Source organism: Pantherophis guttatus, chromosome 3 (assembly GCF_059756535.1).
Source record: "Pantherophis guttatus breed Tessera chromosome 3, ASM5975653v1, whole genome shotgun sequence".
NCBI classification, from domain to species: domain Eukaryota; kingdom Metazoa; phylum Chordata; class Lepidosauria; order Squamata; family Colubridae; genus Pantherophis; species Pantherophis guttatus.
In genome coordinates, this window is record NC_142065.1 from 215,460,889 (window position 1) to 215,482,908 (window position 22,020).

At 51.2% G+C, this 22,020-nt stretch overlaps 1 protein-coding gene across 2 annotated transcripts in view; it reads right to left on the reverse strand.

Moving 5' to 3' along the window:
* SPATC1 (spermatogenesis and centriole associated 1) overlaps positions 1 to 15,767 on the reverse strand; it is a 34,411-nt gene extending 18,644 nt beyond the window's left edge. For both annotated transcript variants that reach the window (XR_015733621.1, XM_060682153.2), the window contains exons 1-2: positions 15,463 to 15,767; positions 14,493 to 14,720 (exon numbers count right to left, since the gene is read on the reverse strand). Coding sequence is in view for 1 of the 2 variants with exons in the window: in XM_060682153.2 (XP_060538136.2) it covers positions 14,493 to 14,720; positions 15,463 to 15,649 (415 nt within the window). In the remaining variant the exon portion in view is untranslated. The remainder of the gene's footprint in view (positions 1 to 14,492; positions 14,721 to 15,462) is intronic.
* Positions 15,768 to 22,020: the final 6,253 nt, after the last annotated feature.

Genomic DNA, 22,020 nt, shown 5'->3' on the forward strand with positions numbered 1-22,020 from the left:
GGCGGTCCAGCTGGAAGGCGACCTCGCCCACAATGCGCTCCTGCTTGTTGGCTTCTGCAAGAGACCGCCAATCAGCAGCGGCCCTTGCGGCCCCTCCCCGGCAGCCCCTCCCCCAGCAGGTGGCTAGGCCGGCTTCTCTCTTGTGGACCCGGAGCCTGGTCAGCATTGGGGGAGGGGGAAAGAGGCGAAGACCAGGCGGTCAGCAACGCTGGGGGGAGGGTTGGGGGGGCTGCCCAGGTCCCCTCCCTGCTCGACCTATTTCAATACTTTAGAAGAGGGCGGGGCCCCCGATGGGGCCGGCCAGGGGCTGCGTTGAGCCGCGCCACGGAGGAGGTTTCCGGGCACGGGAGGGCGAGCCAGGCAGGCCTGGTCAAGGGGGCAGAGCAGCTGGGCGGGACCCTGTGGGCCATGGAGCTTGGGAGCCCCTATTCGGCTTGCCTTCTTTTAATGCCGTCTGAAACTGAACGGAGTAACCTGGAAGTATTTGGCGCCGGCCTGGGCAGGGGCTCCGGGCAAAGGGTCCCGCGCTCCCCAGCCTCCCCCCGCCGCCTTGCTCACCTTGCTCTCCGGCGCCGACGGGGCTGTTGCTGCTGTCGGCGGCGCCCTGCCGCTGGACGGTGCCGGTGCTCTCCTTCGCCCGCGGGGGCTGCAGGGGCTGCGGGGCTTCCTCTGCGGCCGGGGACTCGCCTTTCCCGGCCTCAGGCGGCGGGGCCGGGCCGGGAGGGGGCGGCGGGGCCGAGGCGGCGGGGCGCGGGCCGCCCTGCGGCGGGGGCGGAAAGGCGCTCTGGACCGGAGCGGCGACCAAGAGGCCGCCCGCGCCCGCGCCCGCCGCACCGCCCGCCCCCATCCAAAAGGCCAGCGGCGGCGGCGGCGGCGGCGGCGGGGCGGCGGCGGGGCCTCCGGGGCCGAAGCCGAAAGCCTGGTCAGCGGCGGGGCTGCCGCGGGCGCAAGGGCCGGGCTGGGGCCAGCAGGGCAGGAAAGGCGAGGGGCCGCCGCCGGGGAAGGCCGGAGCCGACGGCGGCCGGTGCGGGTGCCACGGGAAGGCGCACTCGTGGCAGTAGCCGTGGGAGCCGGCGGGGTGGAGGGAGGCGGCAGGAGCGGCGAACTTCGGGCTGGAAGCGCCGCTGGCTGCAAAGAACAGAGAGAGCGTCTGCTGAGCGAGCGCCGGGCGGGACGGGGCGGGACGGGGGCTCCCCTTGCCTACCCGGAGGCCCCGGGGGAAGGGAAGGCCGCCTCCCGATCTTGTCCCTAGCCATCCCCTGGACCCCCTCCAGCCCTGCCGCCTTGTACCCCCCACTCCGCTCGTTCTGCTGGGCGCCCACCTGCCGCCCTGGAAGCAGCCTCGGCTCCCTTCTGCAGAGCCACCTGGACCCGCCCGCTCCCTCCCTCCCCGCTCACAGCAGGCCCGGGTAGCGCTTCCTCAGTTGGCCTCGGTCAGAACCTGATTTACTTCATTAAAGGGAGGGATGTAGCCCCCCCCTCCATTCATCCTCCCGAAGGAGCTCTGTGCAGAGGGGACAGGTGGATGTTGGGAGCCCCCCTTCCCTGCTCCCTCCAGCCCTAAAAGGCCGGAAGCTGCTGCCTCCATCACAAAACCTTCAGACTTTCAGGACAAAGTCCGCTTTCCAAGCTCTGGCATCTGTGCCGACTAGCACCCCGGCTCTAGAGCAGGGCACAGCAGCAATGGCCGGAGCCCTCCTGGGCACAGCATCCTTCCAAAGAGTGCCCAGAGGGCAGGGTGCGAGTGCCCACAAGAGGCGGGTCAAGCTGGAGGCAGCCGGTGAGGCTCCCGGAGTGAGCGCAGCAGTGCCGAGAGTCCATCCTTGGGCAAAAAATCAGGCATGGCTGTGGGAATGAGGCCCAGGAGAGCGGACCTGAGCAGCACAGTCTGCACACCTACAAAGTGTGCTACCCATCTTGGAAAGAGTGGCAATGGTCGTTCCTTGGCCTGGGTGCGCAGAGGCACCACCATTTGCAGCCAAAATCTTGCTCCGGCTGAGAACTGTGCCTGTAGATGACCACCTGATTTATCTCTGGCGTCTGAAATTCCTCTCCCCTTTATAACCACAGGCACTAAAACTCTTGTCCTTCAGACTTTGCCCTTTTCCAAATTTTGATAAATGAAATCTAATGGAAAAACTTTGAAAGCCGGGTGTGTGGTGGGGGTGGAGGAGCAGCGAGTGCCTCTTTGTGGGAGGGGGTCGTCCTGCCTGCCTTGAAAGGGCCGGTGGTTGGATCCCCTCCACTGGAGGTCACCCTTGGACCCCCCCCCACTCCTTCAGGTAAGGGAAACCTCTCCTGTTTGGGGAAGGCTGTCAGCTGGGGACGATCCTTTTTCTGGATCCTTTTCCCTCCGGATGATATTCTGGCTTCCATAGAGCATCCCAGAAACTCCGGGGATCCCATGATTCTGATCTTTGGAGGTGCAGAGCCTTCCAAGGCCTACGCGGACCCTCCAGCGAGGGCTGATCCCCAGGGTGTTTCTTGAAGGCAGAATTCTTACTTTACTGTTCATGGCTGGCACTAAAAGGCAGAAGCTACCAGTATTTACGTCCCTGACAGCTTCATTGCCAGTTCTAAGGCTGACTGCGCTTGTTGTCATTAATCTGGCCTTCTTTATATTTAATCTTAGTCCCATTTTTCCCTCTGCTCCTTGACTTGGATTGTTAGAACTTGCCAATCTTTTGCATTTTTCACTGTCTAGCAATGTCATCATCAGCACAGCATATTGATGTTCCGTCCTCCAATTTTAAAGCCACACTTATCTTCTTCCAACCCATAGGCTGAAAAAAAATAAGAGCAGCACATCCAGCCTTGTTACACTCCTTTGCCAACCTGGATCCAGTCTGTTTTTCATATTCTGTCCGGACTATGGGTTGTTGACCTGTAGCAGGTTTCTCATGAGAACAACGAGATGTTCTACTCTTCTGAGGCCTCTCTTGGGTGCTGACCTCTCTGCCGCTCAGGGTTTCCGTGAATCCCTTCCATCTTCCTTGGATCTCCTTCCAGCCGCTGACTACCAAGGTCCCAAGCTACCAGTTTGAGGTCGGAAGCCCCTTCTGAGTTCAGAGATCTTTTGAAAGACTTTCCTTCTTTTTCCGTGTCTGTTGTTGTCCTGGGTGTCCCTACACGAGTCGTAATACAGATAATCCCCGAGTTACGAGTATTCACATAGCACCCATTCGAAGTTACGTGATAAGCACCCACTAGTGCTTACGAACAAATCCCGAAACTACGAATGCTGCAGCACCACGGCAGTTATTCACCCTTACGAACAACCGCAGAGGCTTTGCAACATTCGCCCTGTCTGTTTTCCCCAACCCCCCACCCCCGCGCCGGGTCTTCATAGGCACTAGGCCTGTGGATGCTAACCTTGTGAAGATCTAGAGAGCCTTCCCTTCCTTGGCCTGTGTCGTCGCTTCAGGCCTTCGGTGAGTATGCAGAGAACGGAGGCCTAAAGTACCGCAACATCACCCGAGATCAGTAGCGCAAGATCTCATGCTATTGATCTCTTGTGATGTGTCAGTACGTTAGGCCTCTCTTTTCTGCAAATGGAGGCCTGGACGAGATCTGCAGCAGAAGGCTTTGCAAATGGAGGGAAACACTGAAAAGGCTGCAAAAGCCTTTGCAGCCCAAAACGGAGCTTTGGAGGGGCGGGCAAGCCCTTCCGCAGCTCCATTTTGGTGTGTGCAGGCCTCGTCTAGCACTTTGCAGCCAAAATGGAGCCATCCAAAGCTCCATTTTGGGCTACAAAGTGCTGGACGAGGCCTGCACACACCAAAACGGAGCTGTGGAGGGGAGTGAGAGGCTGAAGAGGAGATAGCTTGCTAGATCTTGACGTGGTAAGTGACCTGGCATGGGAGGTTGGGGGGAGGGGGGAAACGATTGTGGGGAGCATGAGGTATTTCAGTGGGTCGGGAGGTCTTGGGTGGTCTTAAGCAGGTGACGTGTTCCATCACTAGGCCTCCCATGGCCTTCCCCACCCTGAGATACTTCTTGTGCACTTAACGAGCCTCGTATTTGATTAGCCAATGCATGGGTGAAAGAGGGAGTGATCATGTTCAAGGCACGAGATTCACTCCTACGGATCCTCCGGTTAGGAATGGAATGGGCAGGCTCCGTTACATTCATAACTTGAGGACTACCTGTAATATTTTTTGTCGCTTCTAATAGCTCTCTGAAACTGTGAAGCTCCTTCTTGTCTTTCCTCACTTTGGCTTCGGTTCTTTTCCTTTCTTGGCAATTTCCATGGTTGGTTCCACTTGGCATCCACTTTGCTTTCTTCTGTTTCTCCATTTTTGGCAGTCTCTTATCACATTCCTCCTTAGCAATTTCTTCTGAGTTCATTCTACAGTTCCTCTGCTTCTCTATCAAAGAGTTCCAGGACTTGACAGAGATTAACAGAATAACAGAATTGGGAGGGACCTAGGAGGTCTTCTAGTCCAACCTCCTGCTTAAGTGGGAGACCTTATACCAGAAGTGTCAAATTGGTGGCCCACGGGCCAGATGCCTCCCACACAGGCCACGCCCACCCCAGCTCCATGAAGGGGAAAAACATCACAATAAGTCATGGGACGGCGATGTGACGCTGCAAGTTTGGCACCCATGCCTTATATACCATTTGGAACAAATGGCCATGTAAACTCATCTCGAAAACCTCCAGGGATGGAGGTTTTACAGTCAGGAAATTCTTCTTAGTTCTAGGTTGGATATATTCTTGTTAGGCTTCTGTTACCTCTTGTCCTGCCCTCAGATGCTTTGGGGAATATGTTGACACCCCTCTCCTCTCTATTGCAGCCCTTCAAATATTGGAGGACTGCTAGCATGTCACCCCTGGTCCTTCTCTTTGCTAGACTAGACCTGGTGGGTCCATGTTCATATCCTGGAAGCTGACTGCTTTTCTTCTTGTCAACTCAGAGCAGCTTGTGATCTGTTCCAGCCCCTGGCCAGGTCTTGGATGCTATAATTCCCTACCTCCTTTGAGCAATTACATCATTGCTCAAAGGAGTTAGAGCAGCTCAATTATAGCATCAATTTGTGCTCCATCAGGTGACATCCATGTTTACGGACCATCATTTGGGGTTCTTTGAAGGACACTAGGAAGAAATCCCTGTAATGGATAAGTCCGCCTCCTGGTTCATTGCAGGGTCCTTTGAGCCATAGAATCCAGCCAGAATTTCCTCCTCCGTCTTTCTTTGACATTCTGGTCACCAGTCCACAAGCAACACATCTCCTTTGCGTGTTCTGTCCATCTCCAGTGGATAATAAAACGCCCCCCCCCATCAGCCCTTCTTTTCTAGCCTTTCGGAAGGGCATTAAGGCCTGTTTTTTTCCCCCCTGGGGGGTGGGAGAAAGTATGGAAGGGGGGGGGCAGCTGAACCTGTTACGGGGTGAGCCAAAGGGGTGGAATTTGGTGCAGGATTTTTGTGTTTTTGTTTCAGCATTCTTATTATTGCATTTTATTTTATTTTTTGCTTATTGGTTTCACTGTTATTGTGAGTTGTCCAGAGTAGCTTAAGATCGGAGCCCTTTATTTTAAATAAAGAAATAATCCTTTTCTGCATTGGTGGTTGGAGCATGAACTAAAATGGTCATCCTATTAAAGGTTTTTCCACAAAGCCCTGTTGATATTATCTGGTCACTGATAGAAGGGTAGCCCAGGACTGTTCCTGGGAAGCCCTCCCCAGCTGTAGACCTTGCTATCCTTTTCTTAATCTTGTTTATCTACTGAATTGACCTATTCTTTTGTAATAGCAAAGCTGAAAGAAGAACCAGAGCAGCCGCAGGGGTGGGACTCTCACCTCCCAGGTCCAGGAAAGAGAGAGAAAGCGCAGTTAAAAGAAGGAATGGTTCCTCTGCCACCCACAGGCCATACCTTTCCACTCACACAAGAGGCCTGATGACTGCATGAAGTCGGGTCCAGGGTTAGGTTTCCACAATCAATAGAAAATGTCAGAGACTGGACTTGGAAGCTATGTTAAACCAGCCTCCCCCACCACACACACACACACACAAACACAAAAGAAGTTTAATGCTAACCAGGGTTAGTGTGTTGGACCAAGGCATATGGCAGCCTGAGCGGACTTAAGGTTTTGCTCGGCTCATGAGACGCTTGTCCTGCAGGCCTGTCTGTGGAGGGACAAACACAGCCAAGATGGCAGCCACCGTTGTTAAAGACTTTTGCGGGGCTGCTGTGTCTCAGAATGGGTTGCCAAGGCAGAATCCTCCCAGCCAGGACCATCCCCCAGAGAGGACCTGTTGAGCCGGACGGGCCTCCTGAGTGGTGGCCCTGCTCTCTCCCTGGGAAGTGGCGATGGTCTCCTTCCTCCTGCATTTTGGGGTCTGGTTACTCCAGTGGACGTCCAGACCCTGCTTTCTCTTGGAAAGACTTCATATATTATGGTTTTAACTGTAAACTACCAACTAGAATCCTGGTTGATTGGGGTGGATTACAAATATGGCAAATAAATAAAATGGGCTACATATATGGTAGAATATAATTCTATGAAGGCTGGGCCCCTTCTTAGGCAAACCATGTCATCTTAATTGGCACACAATAGTATTGTGTTTGTTGTCTGGACTTGTTTTATCTTCCTGTCAAAGATGACGTTTTGCTTAATTTTTTTTCTTAAATTCCATTTTATCTGTTTAGCACATGCCTGTTGTAATTTAACTCTATGTTAAAAAATTAGGACTGTTTATGTGCACAGTTATAAAGTAACCCAAATCTATCTTCCAAACATAGTTTATGGTAACTGAAGAAACTGGTATAACAGACTTTATTTCAAGAAATAAAGAATCTAAAGTCTGGGATTTAATTTAATTTATTCAATTTAATATGGCAGGAAGATTCTGGTAGTCACATTAAATGAAATAAATTAAATTTGGAAGCAGTTCGTATCTATAGCTCAAGGAGGGCTTCATCAACGAGGGTAATGCAAGCCAAAGGGACCAACGCTTACTTCAAGAGTCTCACCAATGGCCACATCGTTTCTGTACAACCGGGGGTCTCCGAAGACCCTTCTGCACATGTTGCCCAAACCTTTCCCTTTCTGGAGCAAGTCAAGACTTGGTGTAATTCTTTGTAATTCCCACGTCTCTATTGCAAAGACAAAAGCCTCTCCTCAACCAGCAAGTGGGCTGGTTCTCCTGAGTGGGCAGTGCCATCCTCGAGCAGAGCCATGCTCCTAGGCTCTTACAGGAGAAGACCACAGAAGGGAGAGATGGACCTCTAGATGCCTCCATCCACAATGGAACCTACGCTCAGAAGTTGCCTTGGTCAGCCTGATCTCTAAACTTCAGGAGGCCTGAGTGAAGTCTAAGAAGAGTAATGGTCGTTTGTAGATTACTCGCTTTTAAACCCAGCCTTGCTTATCTCCCTGGGCGGGGTGGGGTGGGGTGTCCAGAAGGGTCTAGGACTTTAGGCTCCTACCATTAGCCGCGCCTGCTTCTCCTCCAGGGTTCCGCCTCTGCGCATTATCCACCAGCTTTTTTCCTCAGCTGGCCCACCCCCATCCTTTCACCCTGACCAATGACTGAGTTAAAATGCGTCGAAACTCACTTTAACAACGCTCTTGTTTAGCAACCAAAATTTTGGGTTCAATTGTGATCGTAAGCCGAGGGCTATCTCTTCCTTCCTCTGCATGGCAGCCTTGTCCTAGTAAATTCCTTCCCTTTTCTGGGAATTTTCCTCTCTGTTAGAGGCACCAAAATAATCCAAATGATAGAGCAGGGGGTTGGGCTAGATGACTTCAGGGTCCCTTCCAGCCCTGGATTGCTGGGCTGTTTCAAAGCATCGCCTGAAACTACATCTGGTGCCAGGGTTTGTGGTCCTTCCCAGTGGTGAAATTCAATTTTTTTTACTACCGGTTCTGTGGGCGTAGCATGGTGGGCATGGTGTGACTTGGTGGGTGGTGGCAGGGGAAGGATACTGCAAAATCTCCATTCCCACCCCACCCAAGGGGGAAGGATATTGCAAAATCTCCATTCCCACCCCACTCTGGGGCCAGCCAGAGGTGATATTTGGCAGTTCTCCAAATGACTCAAAATTTCCGCTACGGGTTCTCCAGAACCTCTAGTCCTTCCTTTTTCTCTCTCTCCCTCCCTCCCTCCATCCATCCATCCATGTCATTCCCTTTTTCATTTATTTCATTTCATTTCATTTATTGAACTTCTATACCGCCCTTCTCCCAAAGGACTAAGGGCGGTGTACAGCCATATTAAAACACATATAAACCACAAAAAAAACCACCTTTCCCTTTCTTTCCTTCCTTCCCTTCCTTCCTTCCTGTCTTTCTCCCTTCCCTCCCTCCCTCTTTCTTTCTTTGTTTCCCTTTTCTTTCTTTCTTTCTTTTTCTCTCCCCTTTCTTTTCTTTCTTGTTTCCCTTCTCCCCCTCTTTCTCCCTCTCTCTTTCTCCCTTCCCTTCCTCTTTCCCTCTCTCCTTCCATGGCTAAGATACCCACCTGAAACAAAAACTCCTTTGGATGAAGCTGGGTTATTTAGCGCCCCCTCCCTCTTCTCTTCCCATTCGGTGTCAGGCATGGTCAGGTACAGGGGAGCTTCCACCCCTCCCCTTCCTTCTCCTAACAAGTGCCTGAGGCCATTTGGCCGGAGCACCTCCCGCAAAGCCTCCCAGCCCCTGCATTGATCGTGCCGTGGCTTTTGGCTGCCACTATTGGCAGTCAGCTGATTGGCTGGCAGCAAGCTGTCCCGTGCGCCCAAAAGCCCAGGGTGAAGCGTATTTTGGTGAATGGGCCGCGGCAAAGGGCCTGGGACGGAGGGGCTGAGGCCCATTGGCCAGGGCGAAAGAATGGGGGCAGGCCAGCCGAGGAGAAAAGCTGGCGGATAATGCACGGAGGCGGAACCCTGGAGGAGAAGCAGGCGCGGCCAACGGTAGGAGCCTAGAAGTCCCATTCTGCCTGCTGGCTGGCATGGGTCTAAGCTTCCACCCATGATATAATCCCCATGTGCAAATGCCATAAATCCATAGCAGAGATCCAGTTTCTAATCTTTGATATTTGTATATTGCCGAGGGTTCCTCAGAATTCAGGTCAGTCAACTTTATAAATCAGCATATAAAGTGCACGATCTCAAATAACGATTCTATAAGCAGTCATCGGTGACTATCGTTTCCCCAAACCTTGCCCCGAACAAGCCTAGGGTTCATTCATTTATCTGTCCTCTTCCCCATGGACTGACACTTAATCCACCCACTTGTGGTTTGGTCCTTTTAAACAACATTAATCTGCAATAAACAAGACCTTCTGCTGGTAAAACAAACCTCAAGTTAAGAAAACCGCTTAACTTTCCATCCCCAAAGAAATGCACCCTTATTTTGCCACATTTTTGTCATCTGCCCAGGCCACCTGAAATGCAGGTCACCCACTACCGCAACAGGGTCTGTGTTGTTATCGCTAATATTTTGTGGGGTAGAAACCTTTCCTAATTCAAAAACATCAAAATGTCACTTATGAATAAATTAGAGGCCTGGTTTTGTGCCGACCTCCAGTTGTATAAATAGCTGGATTGAGGGAGCAGTTTAAACATCTTCCACCAACCCGAAGCTTCCCATTTTCCATTTAGGAGATCAAAGGTGGCTTTCAGGTCTACCAACACTGAGAAGATTTTCCCTTCCCTTATATCTTGCTGGATTCGCATATTCAGTGCTCTAGTACAGGGATCTCCAAACTTGCCAACTTTACAATTTGTGGACTTCAGTTCCCAGAATTCCCCAGCCAGCTATGTTGAAGTCCACAAGAAACTCAATCAAATAGACCTGGAAGGGGCCTTGGAGGTGTTCAACCTCCTGCTGCAGCAGGAGAGCCTGCACCATTTCAGGCAGGTGGCTGTCCGGTCTCTTTTTAAAAACCTCCGGTCATGAGGCACCAGTGATGAAGCCTTAAAGTTCCCAAGTTTGGAGATTCCTGCTGTAGTACCAAGCCATTCTTTGATGTTAAATAGCCTTTTCTGGGTTCTTTAGCAAGAATTTAATCTTCCTTCCGCTTATTTGGTAAGTAAGTATCGGGTGTACAGTTTCTCTGCGGTGTTAACGAAGAGAGAGACGGGTCAGTTACGGGCCGAGTCCTTCCTGCCTCCTGTTTTGAATGCTCCTCCTCCAACCAGCTTGTTTTGAAGAGATTCGTTCCTAAACTCCTCATACAGATCCATATACAGATTTGGAAGCTGTTAAGAGTCAAATCTGCACCTCTGGCCTCTTTAGCCAGCTGGCAGCTTTCTCACTTTCTGACCCCATGGGTGATAAAGGCAGAGCCCTTTGGCTATTACACCCCACCTGCATAAGGTGGGGTGCAGGGCGGGCTTGAATGACCACCTGCTGGGAAGGAGCCTCTGCCGGGATCTTTGCACAGACTTCTTCAAGGATGTACTTCAGACAACAAGACTAGACTAGACTAGACTAGAACAGAACAGAACACAACAGAATAGAATAACAGAGTTGGAAGGGACCTTGGAGGTCTTCTAGTCCAGCCCACTGCTTAGGCAGGAAACCCTATACCACTTCAGACAAATGGTTATCCAACATCTTCTTAAAAACTTCCAGTGTTGGAGCATTCGCAACTTCTGCAGGCAAGTTGTTCCATTGATTAATTGTTCTGTCATGAAATTTCTCCATAGTTCTAAGTTGCTTCTCTCCTTGATGAGTTTCCACCCATTGCCTCTTGTTCTACCCTCAGGTGCTTTGAAGAATGGTTTGACTCCCTCTTCTTTGTGGCAGCCCCTGAGATATTGGAAGACTTCTCTCATGTCTCCCCTAGTCCTTTTTTTCTTTAAACTAGCCAGGCCCAGTTCCTGCAACCATTCTTCATATGTTTTAGCCTCCAGCCCCCTAATCATCTTTGTTGCTCTTCTGTGCACTCTTTCCAGAGTCTCAACATCTTTTTTACATGGTGGTGACCAAACCTGATTGCAGTATTCCATGTGTGGCCTTACCAAGTGGTAAGGGCTTTTATCCCTCTGTTTATGCAGCTTAGAACTGTGTTGGCTTTTTGGCAGCTGCTGCACATCGCTGGCTCATATCTAAATGGTTGTCCACTAGGACTCCAAGATCCCTCCCAGAGTTACTACTATTGAGCGAGGTACCACATATACTGTACCTGTGCGTTTTGTTTTTCTCTCAGATCAGAAATGGCTGCCCTGTGTCCAGGGAAGAATTTCTCAACTTCAGCAACTTAAAGGTTGAGAAATGCCAGCCTAGATATCCAAGCAGGTAAAGTCCAGGCTATTGTGTATCTCCTAGCAACTTCTCCACATTCAGGTTTCTTGCATGTTTCTTTTTTGTAAAACAGACACAAAGTTCAGCCTCCCCACCTGCACCCGTTGGGCTTATTTCAGCCCACTCTTCAGTATAAAACAAAATTCCCCTGATTTGCAAGCAATGCTTTATATGTAACCATGGAATTAATGTCAATAGGGGACAAATGCTTATTCCTTGGACAGCAAAGGTGGCTAACCAGCAAATACTAGAGTGCATAATGTCTCACTTATTTTGGCCGTGTCATGCGGGGTAATTTGCAGGAGAAAGCAATTCCATTGGGAAGAGTTAGGGGCAAAAGGCAACCAGGCTGCCAAAGAAGACGGTGGCTGGACACAATCAAAGCTGACACCAGCCAGAGCGTAGAATAAATCAAAGAAGCAGTGCAAGATTTGAAGACATGGAGAGATCACCTGGCCCTTCGAATCACCAAGAGTCAGACCCGACTGAATCGATGATAACATCATCATCATCATCATCATCATCATCATCATCATCGGTAAAATTAGGATTGTCAGGCCTACCTATTCTCCCCTTCCCCAAGCATCTGGCCTATTCCCAAGGTTGGAATGATAAAAGACAGCATCTTCCAGTGAGGGTGCCTATTTGTGGAGCAGGTCTGTTTCCAAAACTATGACCATATTATGACCTTTTTAAATATTTAACCAAATTGGGAGGGGGGGGGCATTTAAACAATCCAGTCACAGCACAGAGAGCAGCTCTTGTTTTAGTGGCTGCCATCCTGTCATAACAGAAAAGCCATGAATTTTCCAACTATTGAATGAAGAAAACAATAAACGAAGCAACATTGTCATTCTGTTCGTTGCAGGAATATCAGAAAAGCTCAAGAGGATCTTGAACGTAACCTGCATGCACACTTCAAACCCAAGAATACACTAAGGCAGAAGCTTGTTCACCCCAAGGATAAAACACACAGAGGCAAACTGAGCAATGTGGTATATGCAGTACAATGCAATGAGCCATGTGTAGATCTATACATTGGGGAAACAAAACAACCACTTCATAAACACATGGTACAACATAGGAGAGCAAGCCGATCAGGACTAGATTTGGCAGTCCATCTGCATTTAAAAGACAAAGGCCACTCTTGTGAAGACAGCAAAGTCCACAGTTTGGACAGAGAGGATTGCAGGTTTGAAAGAGGGGTCAAAGAGACCATCTATATCCAAATTGAACAGACCTCTGTCAACAGAGTGGGAGGAATACGACATCATCTATCTCCAGCCTACAACACAATCATTTCAGCAGTTCCAAGAAGTCTCCACACCCATTTGCACCATTCAGGTGGCCCTGAGGACACAGATAAATCCACAGGTGGCCTCAACGGCTCTCTAAAAGGATGCAAATGACCAGCTGTCTGCAAGGAATATAAATCCTTCCATTCCCCACCATCCAGTCAGAACTGAAGAAGCTTCTTGGATGAGAAGAGAAACATCTTCAAAGAAAGACCAGAAAATCCAGTTGCCTCTTGAAAAAGCACCTTTGGGACAACCGTGACCTGGATGGCTGAGAATCTCCATAGACATTTATTGAATGAAGGCGGATGTTAGGAAAGAGGATGGGGAATGGTGCTGTAGACTGCCAGCGAAGGATGTGGGCTTATTCCAAAAAGGGTGCTTGATTGAACAATGTGAAGTGGAAGAGACTCTGCTAAGAGAAAAATGAATATAAAAATGATTGCTACAGAAATGGAGAATGAGAAATATATAATAAAGGTAAAGGTTCCCCTCGTACATATGTGCTAGTCGTTCCCGACTCTAGGGGGCAGTGCTCATCTCCGTTACAAAGCCGAAGAGCCAGCGCTGTCCGAAGACGTCTTCGTGGTCATGTGGCCAGCATGACTCAATGCCAAAGGCACACGGAATCTTCCCACCAAAAGTGGTCCCTATTTTTCTACTTGCATTTCTTACGTGCTTTCGAACTGCTAGGTTGGCAGAAGCTGGGACAAGTAACGGGAGCTCACCCCGTTCCATGGCACTAGGGATTCGAACCGCTAAACTGCCAACCTTTCGATTGACAAGCTCAGTGTCTTAGCCACTGAACCACCGTGTCCCTTTTGAGAAATATAGTGCATATAGAAAGACAAATAGAGTGCAAAATGTAGCAAAAAAAGATCAATAAATGGTTAAGATTATAAAAAGAAGAAAAAAATACAATGCAGTTTTAATAGAAAGACAAATTGCTTCAGAAGTAGGCGAAGAGACTAAACAAGGAGCCTCTGCAAGAATAAATAGGATTAAAAATAAGAGTGGTAAAATAGTTTGAGACAAAACTTAAGTGAAGGGATGGCAGAAGGAATATTTCCGAGATGTGTATGTAGAGATACAACAAAGAGTAGAATTGAAGACCAACACTGTACATCTTGGCATCCAAGAAACAACTGCTGTCCAGAAGGTCTAGTTGCTGTGAGGATTTTAAAAAACGGGGAGGCTGCAATTGTAGCAGGAGAAGCATGGTTTGCCCATGGAGTGATTGTGCTCCTTGTTTGGGTGAAGGCTGCATCTATGGCTGTCGATTGAAAGCACAGAATTATTGTTCCCTCACGCAAAGAGAAAGATTATGTCCCCGATAAGGAAAGTGAGTTCACAGATCTTCTATATTAAAATCCAGCATTCGTCTCTCTTTTTCACTTTCTTTCATACACACACACAATTACGCAACCACACCCACAATTGTCCCTTGTGTCTCATGAGTATGAGACTGGCCTTGCATCATCTCCAGGCCATGAGTTACACCACCTTCTCATGCTTGGTTGCACATTGCACAACCAAATCTCTTGCAGACAAGATTGGAGCCAGGCCCCCGGAGCTCTCCTCTGGCCACAGTGTGGATCACCCAGAGACCCGTATCTGCACAGGCCAATTTCCCATTCAGCAGAGTGCAACAGGAGGAGGAACATATTGAATCCCTGAAGCCTTTGCAGCACTGTCGGCTCCTGTCCTCCCAGAGTCCATCATGACCTCGACCACATGACTCCCTTTGGGCAGCTCAGAATCACCCATCAGAGCGAGAAGTACGGCTGGCCCCTGCTGCAGCTGCGCAGTCTGAGCTGGCACACTTGCCCCAAGGACTCTAAACTCTGCCCGACATAGAGGAGAAAGGCTGTCTCCTCCGAGGTGCCTGGAGGGGAGGCATCCCATGCTGGATCTGGAACAGTTAAGCTTTTATGCTGCAAGGACGCAGCCGGCACCTGTGACTCACCTGAAGTGGAACCTGCGGGAGAGCAGACCTGGAAGCGGGGAGGGGAGCCCCGCAGACTGGCAGCCATGGCTCCTGGTGGAGGAGGGGGTGGAGGGTATTGTGTGGTGAGCTGGGCTGTGAGGCCAGATGGATGTCGCTGTCGAATGCCCAGCCGCAAGATGGCGTTCTGGGAATTTTGGGATTGATCCAAGTTGGAAGAGTCAAGGAAGGCCTGGTTGGCTAAAGGTTCTGTGGGGAGGACAAACAGGGAAGCCTGGGTCAGCCTCCTCCTGCTGAGGGGAAAGAACCACCCTGAGCCTTCCCAGCACCTTGGCCCCCACCCTATAATCCCATATCAGATGTCACGGATTGCCACCCCTTCTTCTTTGAGGGCATGCAGGGGGTGGGTGGAAAATCGGGCCTCCAGGTCTCCCTTCACGTGCTTCTTCAAGTGAACCTCTGCCCTGTCTGCATCCACCTGGGGGGAGGGCTTAGCGAGGGTCTCCTCTGGGATCACCCTTGGATGAGCAGGGATAACATTGGACTGAGGCAGATGACGGAGGCCACCATTGCATTCTTCTGCCGCCTTTGGAAAAATAGTCAGAACCAGGGGACGGAGGACCCTCTTTGTCCCCCCATGGCTTCACAAAGTATCCCTCTCAGCTTATCTCTGGGGAGCTCCCCTCCATGGGTGCCCCCTCAAGGAACTTTCCCCTGGCTGGCTAGATCACCAGATATGGCAACCCCTGACTGTCGGCTCTGGGTGGCACTTGATTGTGGAACTGGGGTGTCTCCCGACTTCCACTCAAACAGCCCCAAGGTCTCCAGGCCAAGGTCTTCCCCAGCTGCCCTGACCCCCTTGGGACACTGCTGCAGCTCAGCACAGGAGACCGAGTAGATGTACGGGGGGGGGGGGCTGGATTGGGGCCCGAGGACAGCCTGAGGGATTCGGTTGGCGTCAAAGGCATGCCCATATTCCCCCCCATGCCACCTTGTTGGTCCAGCCGGCTGGATTCAAAGTTGGGCAGCAGATTTCTCTCGTTGAATTGGTCGTGAAGGAGGGACTTGAGCTCCTGGTTTTCGCGTAGAAGCAGCACCAGCTGTTTCAGTTCTTCGTTTTCAGCCACGAGGGCCTTGATTTCTTTTCTCAATGCCTCATAGCGAGCAAAGATAGCCATCCCCTTAAAAATGCGTTGAAGTGGGGAGACTTTGCTGCCTCAGGGTGCCCCAAAAGAATGACATTCAGAGGGCCATGTGGGAGCCCCAGCTGCCAACAGCTCCCCTCTCCTATCCACTGCCGGGCTGGTAGGTGGCAGCTTAGACAACTGACATAGTGACATAGGCAGCCTTTGTGATGCGGTCAGGTGGGGGAGGGAAGGAACTGGAAGAGTGGGGGGGAGGTTGCTGGGCTCTGCCCCAGAGCAGAATGGAGCTCCTGGGATGGCCCAGAGGGACATCTGGGAGGGACCATTTGGGAGGGACCCTCGCCAGCCCAAAGGTGGTGCCTGGTTCTAGCCAGCTGCTTTCACAATTAAAGAGTGTGTTTTTTTGGGGGGGGGCTTCTGGGGGAATCTGCTGTTTTGGGGACTGGCCATTGGGGTTGGGGTGGGGAGACTGATTGCAGCTGGAACATTGACCTCTTCCTCTGGCCTGCCAGCCTTCTGACGAGGATCCCTGGCCCTTGTGGCAAGAGGGGAAGTTTGGTGCCCCGGAAAGAGGCAGGTGGGCTCTGACCCCAGCCTCGAGGGCAGCTCTTCTGACCAGCTCCCTTCAGTCCATGGCCAAATTGCAAGGGGCAAAGCCCAGAACATGGATGGTGCTCACGGCCCATGAATTGCCCAATGCTGGTGCAACCCAAGCCATCCAAACTGTACTTCAAAGCTTTGTTTAAAATCCAGAAAGACTGATTTAATGTAAGAGCTTTGTTGAAAACAGCTAAATGGACTCCTGTCCCTTTGTGTCCATTGGCCCCCACCAGGACTGGTCCATGGATGAGATGGACCTCTGACAGGGCACCTGGACCATCCTGGGAGCCTTCAGTAAGCAGTCAAACATTCTGGGCCATCTGTGACTTGCCTATTATAATATTCATGCTTCCTCTGGACAAGAAGTCATCTTCCCCTGTTTGGCCAACTGTTGGTGCTCTGAAAACTAATCAGGCTCAGACTTGCTGACCCACGGCCATGGGCTGGGGGAAAGTCCCCAAATTGTCCCGTGGGTGGGGTTGGGGAGCTGTGTCTTGTTCCATGAAGCCTCACAGAGCTGTGCAAGTTGAATTCCACCTGAGGAGGCTCACAGGAGGTTCCACAGAGCTTTGCCTGGAAGAGAAAACGATGCCCCCTTTCCTGGCTCAGATGGGACAGGAAGCGCCCGTTGTGCAAAGAGTGGCATCTGCTCACGCTGCAGGCTCCCCAGCCAGGCAGGGGTGGAGGGACATGGCCATGGGGAGGGCAGGGAGGTATGTGCATCACACACATTGGCACCACTCTACAGCCATGGAGACCCCAACAGATGCAGCCGAGTCCTATTATTTGGCTGTGGAAGGGTGAAGTGGGAGAATATTGGGGAGGGGAGGGGAAGGAGTTGCCTGCCAGCAACTTTGCCCCCTCAGCTTTTTCCCTGCCAAGGTCTGCCAGAGTGGTTGGGCTCAGATCAGGCGAGTGCCAAAGAAAGGACCCATGTCGTAGCTCAACAAGCAGCGTTTCCCCACAGGTGGACATCCCACATTAAGTCTTTGGGGGCTCTTACTTGTAAAGACAACCCCCCACAACTTGGCAGCATCTGATCCTCAGACCTGCTCCTATGCTTGTTGTTCATCCATCCCATTAGCCATGTTAAGACTCCGTGTGAAGTGTTGGGAGATGACTGGTCAGGCCTAGCCAGGCGGGGAACATCCTGGCACATGTTGGTCAAACCTGCAGATCCTGCAGTTGTTGCATTGATGGCTCCGGGCTTGCACAGCTGGTGCTTGTGCTGTGCTTCCGCAATGGACCTTCCTTCCCCTGCTTGGCAGCCTTCGTGGATGGGGCCACTTCAGCAGAGCAATTGTGTCTCAGTGTTTCTCTAGTGGCTGTGTCCATGACAAGCAAGTTCAAGAAGGCCTTTAATGAACCTATGCAATGCTTCTCCTACTTTCCCTCCATGCGACTGTTTTCCAACCGAGCTCCCTGAAAAGAAGGTGCGTGGGGGTGTGCTTGTTTGGCATAATCTGCCCACCTGTCTCAAGGAGGTTAGAGGCTAAAAGGTATGGAAAACAGTTGCAGGAATTAGACGTGTAGTCTAGAGAAAAGAAGAACTAGGGGTGATATGATAGCAGTATTCCCATATTTGAGGGGCAGCCACAAAAAAATAAGTCAACCTATTTTCCAAAGTACCTGAAGTCAGGAGAAGAAGCAACAGATGGAAACTAATCAAGGAGAGAAGCAACCCGGAATTAAGGAGAAACTTCCTAACAGTGAGGACAATTAACCAGTGGAACAGCTTTGCCTTCAGAAATTGCGGGTTGGCATTTGAGTTGGCACGCCTTCTTATGGTATGGGAAAAGTAAGATATACAGTTACTTTCAAAGATACTATAAAAGAAATGCTTTATTAGTAGTAGGGGAGAAAATTAGAGAACAACATTATTTGAAAATACCAGTTTGGCTTTCGATGATGGAAGCACTTATCCATCCGAATAGTATAAATATGGGAAATATTGTTAGATATAAAGATATTTTGTCTGAAAAGGGGGAGCTCAAAACTAAACAAGAATTGAAAAGGGATTGATATGGTTTGGTATACACAACTGCAAATACAATCTAGATATGAAAAAGATGCTAAACTATATGGTTTTTATATGGAATTGACAGAACTGGATAAGATACTAAGAGGAACAGAAGAGACAGTGTGTTGTGGCCAGTAGATCTGGCAGCAGGTTCGAACAGTGAGGAAGCTGGGGAGGGACATGGGCCAGTCCTGGAGTCTGGGGAAGGCTCTGATGAAGGCAGAGAGGGGGCCAGGGCCATATGCCAGTTATCAGCTGCCTTTGGAGTCAGACATCAGTGAGGCAGACGAACAGCTGGAGCCTGTTCCCACGCCGGTTGAGCGAAGCTAAAGATAGCCCCAGGCCTCTGGAGGGAGGGAGGGAGGGGGGAAGGGAAGCCCTGGCCTGCTGCTCCTGCCGCCGCCACCCCCTTGCCCCCAGCAAGAGCGGTTCTCGTGCTGCCACTTCTCCGGCAGCACCAGGAGCAACTGCCGGGTCAGAAAGGGCGGGGCAGGCTGTGGTGGCAGGCCGTTCTTGCCGGGTAACAGGCAGGCTGCTCCTGGAGCAGCCAGGAGAAGGAGAAGCTGCCAGCGGAGAGGCGAGCTACCCCAGGAGGACCGGAGGAGAGCGCAGCTTCTCACTCATGGAGATCTATTGGTGGGGAAGTAGGCGCGGTAAGAAATGCGTGAGCCAGGAAGCGGTCATGCTCCCTGGCCGGAGAGGGTTGCATGTTCATTCCAGCAAAGGTTTGACTGGAACTTTGACTTTACTTTGGGTGGAGAAAACACGGGGCTTTCAGATTCGGGTTTTCCCCAGATGTGCCAATATGACGTCTCTAATAAATCTGTACTTTGAGGAAGATGCCTGCCTCGGAGTTTTGATTCTGTTGGGGGTATTACTTGGAACCCTGACACTCTCTCTCTCTCTCTCTCTCTGTCTTCTCTCTCTGTCTCTCTCTCTCTCTGTCTCTGTCTCTCTCACTCTCTCTCTGTCTCTGTCTGTCTGTCTGTCTCTGTCTCTCTCTCTCTCTGCTCTCTCTCTCTGCCTTTCTCTATCTCTTTCTCTCTCTCTCTCTGCCTTTCTCTCTCTCTTTCTCTCTCTCTCTGTCTCTCTCTCTGTCTGCTCTTTCTCTTGCTGTCTCTCTCTCTCTCTCTCTCTGCTCATTCTGTCTCTCTCTCTTTCTGTCTATCTCTCTGTCTCTTTCTTTCTCACTCTCTCTCTCATCTATCTATCCATCCATCCATCCACCCCTCCCTCCCTCTCTTCATCCATCATCATCTATCTGTCTGTCTGTCTGTCTGTGCTCTCCTGCCCAGCTTCACCTGTCGTGTGAATTCAACCACTTGGGCTGCGGAGGGGGAGTGAAGGCTGGAAGGCAAAGCCAAGCGTTGGAAATCCACGCAAAATAAAGCAACACCAACCCGGATCCTGTCGGGGGGAGACCCCCCCTTCCCTCTCCCTCTCTCCCCCTACGGCGGGGGCTCGGACGACCTGAGGGCAGCTCCCTCCTTGGAAGAGGCCAGCAAGCAAACAAAAGTGGCGCTCCGGCTGAGAGGCGGCGACGTGGAGCCCCACCTCTTGCTGGCGAGAGCAGAGCAGGCAGGGGCTGGGCGACCTCTATACGCAAGTAGGAGGCAGAGGCGCCGCCGAGGGGCTCCTGCGGCCGCTGCGCCTTATGGGGAGCCCCGGCGGGGTCTCCTCGCTCAGCCCTGGGAAGGCTGTGGCTGCCGGCACCACTGCATTCCCTGCCAACTGGCGAGGTGGTGGCGCAGCACCTCCCGGGCTGAGGGGGGCCGGACAGGTCAGGCCAATGTCTCGGGCCGAAGAGCAGGTTGCGCGTCTCCCCAAGCGATCGAGGTGCGCGCAGTACGAACAAGGGCTGGAAGAAGCGCCTGCGAGACCCAGCAAGAGAGGAGGCAAGTACAAGGGTGTTTTGCTCCCGCTCTGAAATATGGAGCGAGTCTCCATCCCCCCCACTTACCTTCCCGACAATGACATAATAAGGTGCAACGCTTGGAGTAGAGATACAATCAGGAAGTCTTATTACAGGTAACCAAGTGGAAACCTGCACTGTTGATGAGGCAGTTGTGTTGCACAGATCTTCGGTAAGAGAGGACCTGTCCCACTTGCCCACTCTCCCAATGACTCCCACCAGGCTGCAGAAGCCCACCGTGGCCGGGCAAGATCAATGTGTTGGTGCTGCTCACTGCTGATAATAGGAGATCTGGTTCTTCAGAGAACCCGTCTTTCACTTCAGTATAACAAGAGTTGGAAGGAGGTCTCCTCCTTCAACCCTTTGCTCAGTAGAAAATCCTCTACCACTTCAGACAAATAGTTGTTCAATCTCTTCTTAAAAATCTCCAGTGATGGAGCCCCCACAACTTCTGGAGGCAAGTTGTCCACTGATTTAATGGTTCTTGCTGTTCAGAAAATTTCTTAGTTTCAGTTTGGTGAGTTTCCATTCATGTTCTCATCTTCAGGTGCTTTGGAGAATACCCCCCCCTCTTCTTTGTGGCAGCCCCTCAAATACTGGAATACTGCTATCATGTCACCCCTAGACCTTCTTTTCATTAGACTAGACATACCCAATTTCTGCATATGGTTTAGCCTCCTATCCCAATCATCTTTGTTGCTCTTTTCGGCACTCTGGAAGAGTCTCAGCATCTTTTTTTACATTGTAGTGACCCAAACTGGATGCAATATTCCCAAGTGTGGCCTCCCCAAGGCATTATAAAGCAGTATTAACACTTCACATGATCTTATCCCTGTGTTATCCAGGTTGCTCATTGTGGGGGCACGCCGGCACGGATGCTGATCAGGGAGGCCCATCGCCACAGGATTTTTTAAGAATGGTGGTGTTGAGAGTAGCGTGTAATTTGGATCTGAGTGAGAATTGCAGTGTCAGCCTCATTCTCCCATCTGATCAAGAAGCAGAGATGGGACTCAGTGCAGCGGATGGGCGGCCATCTTCTCTGCCTTGTCCTGCTCTTCACATTCCACGCACTTGCAGAGGCCACCTTCATGACCTTGAGTGGATGAGACCATTGGGCCCACCCATGGTCTCATCCACCCAGCCCACCAGTGTCTGTCTTCACATGCCAGGATGGGCAGCAAGGGTTTAAGACCCACCGGCTACCCTCACCTGCTTCATCCAGCGGGTCGTGGCTGTTGCCACAGGCAAACCGCTTTGGGGAGCCGCAGGTGAGAGCCGAGTGCAAAGTGGGGCCCAGAGGTGGGTGAACTGCCTGGAAAGGACAGGATGTGTTCCCCCGTCAAAGGTGCTCCCCTTCCCTGGCGCCCCATGCAGCCCCACCCCTTACTGTGCTTCCGGAGAGACATGACACCTGGCAGCTGAGGCGGCCTTTGCACCCCCTCCTGTCCGTGATGGCGTTGTTTCACCCCCAATTTCTGTGCCCGTCTGGTGTGTGAGCTGCCCCGACTTTTTCATGGAGAATAAATTTTTCACATTTATTCAGACTCTGCCATGACAAATGAAACCAGCCAAGAGGACCATCCTTTCCCTCTTCCCTTTTCTTTCTTCGTTTCACAATCACCCGGAGGATTTGTTCAACAGGGCTTGAAGGTATGTACTTTAAAAAAATACATATTACACCCCCGTCCCCTGAAATATATTTAAGTGCTAGAACTGAATTGCCAAAGTCCCTGTGTAGTTCAGATGCTGTAGACATCACTGCAAACTCTCTGGAACAGGAGCCCCCAACCCCTGGGCCATGGCCTGTTCACGGCCTGGGCTGTGGAAGCAGCGTGCAAACGTGTGCCAGCGTACAGCTCCAATTGAGTGCGC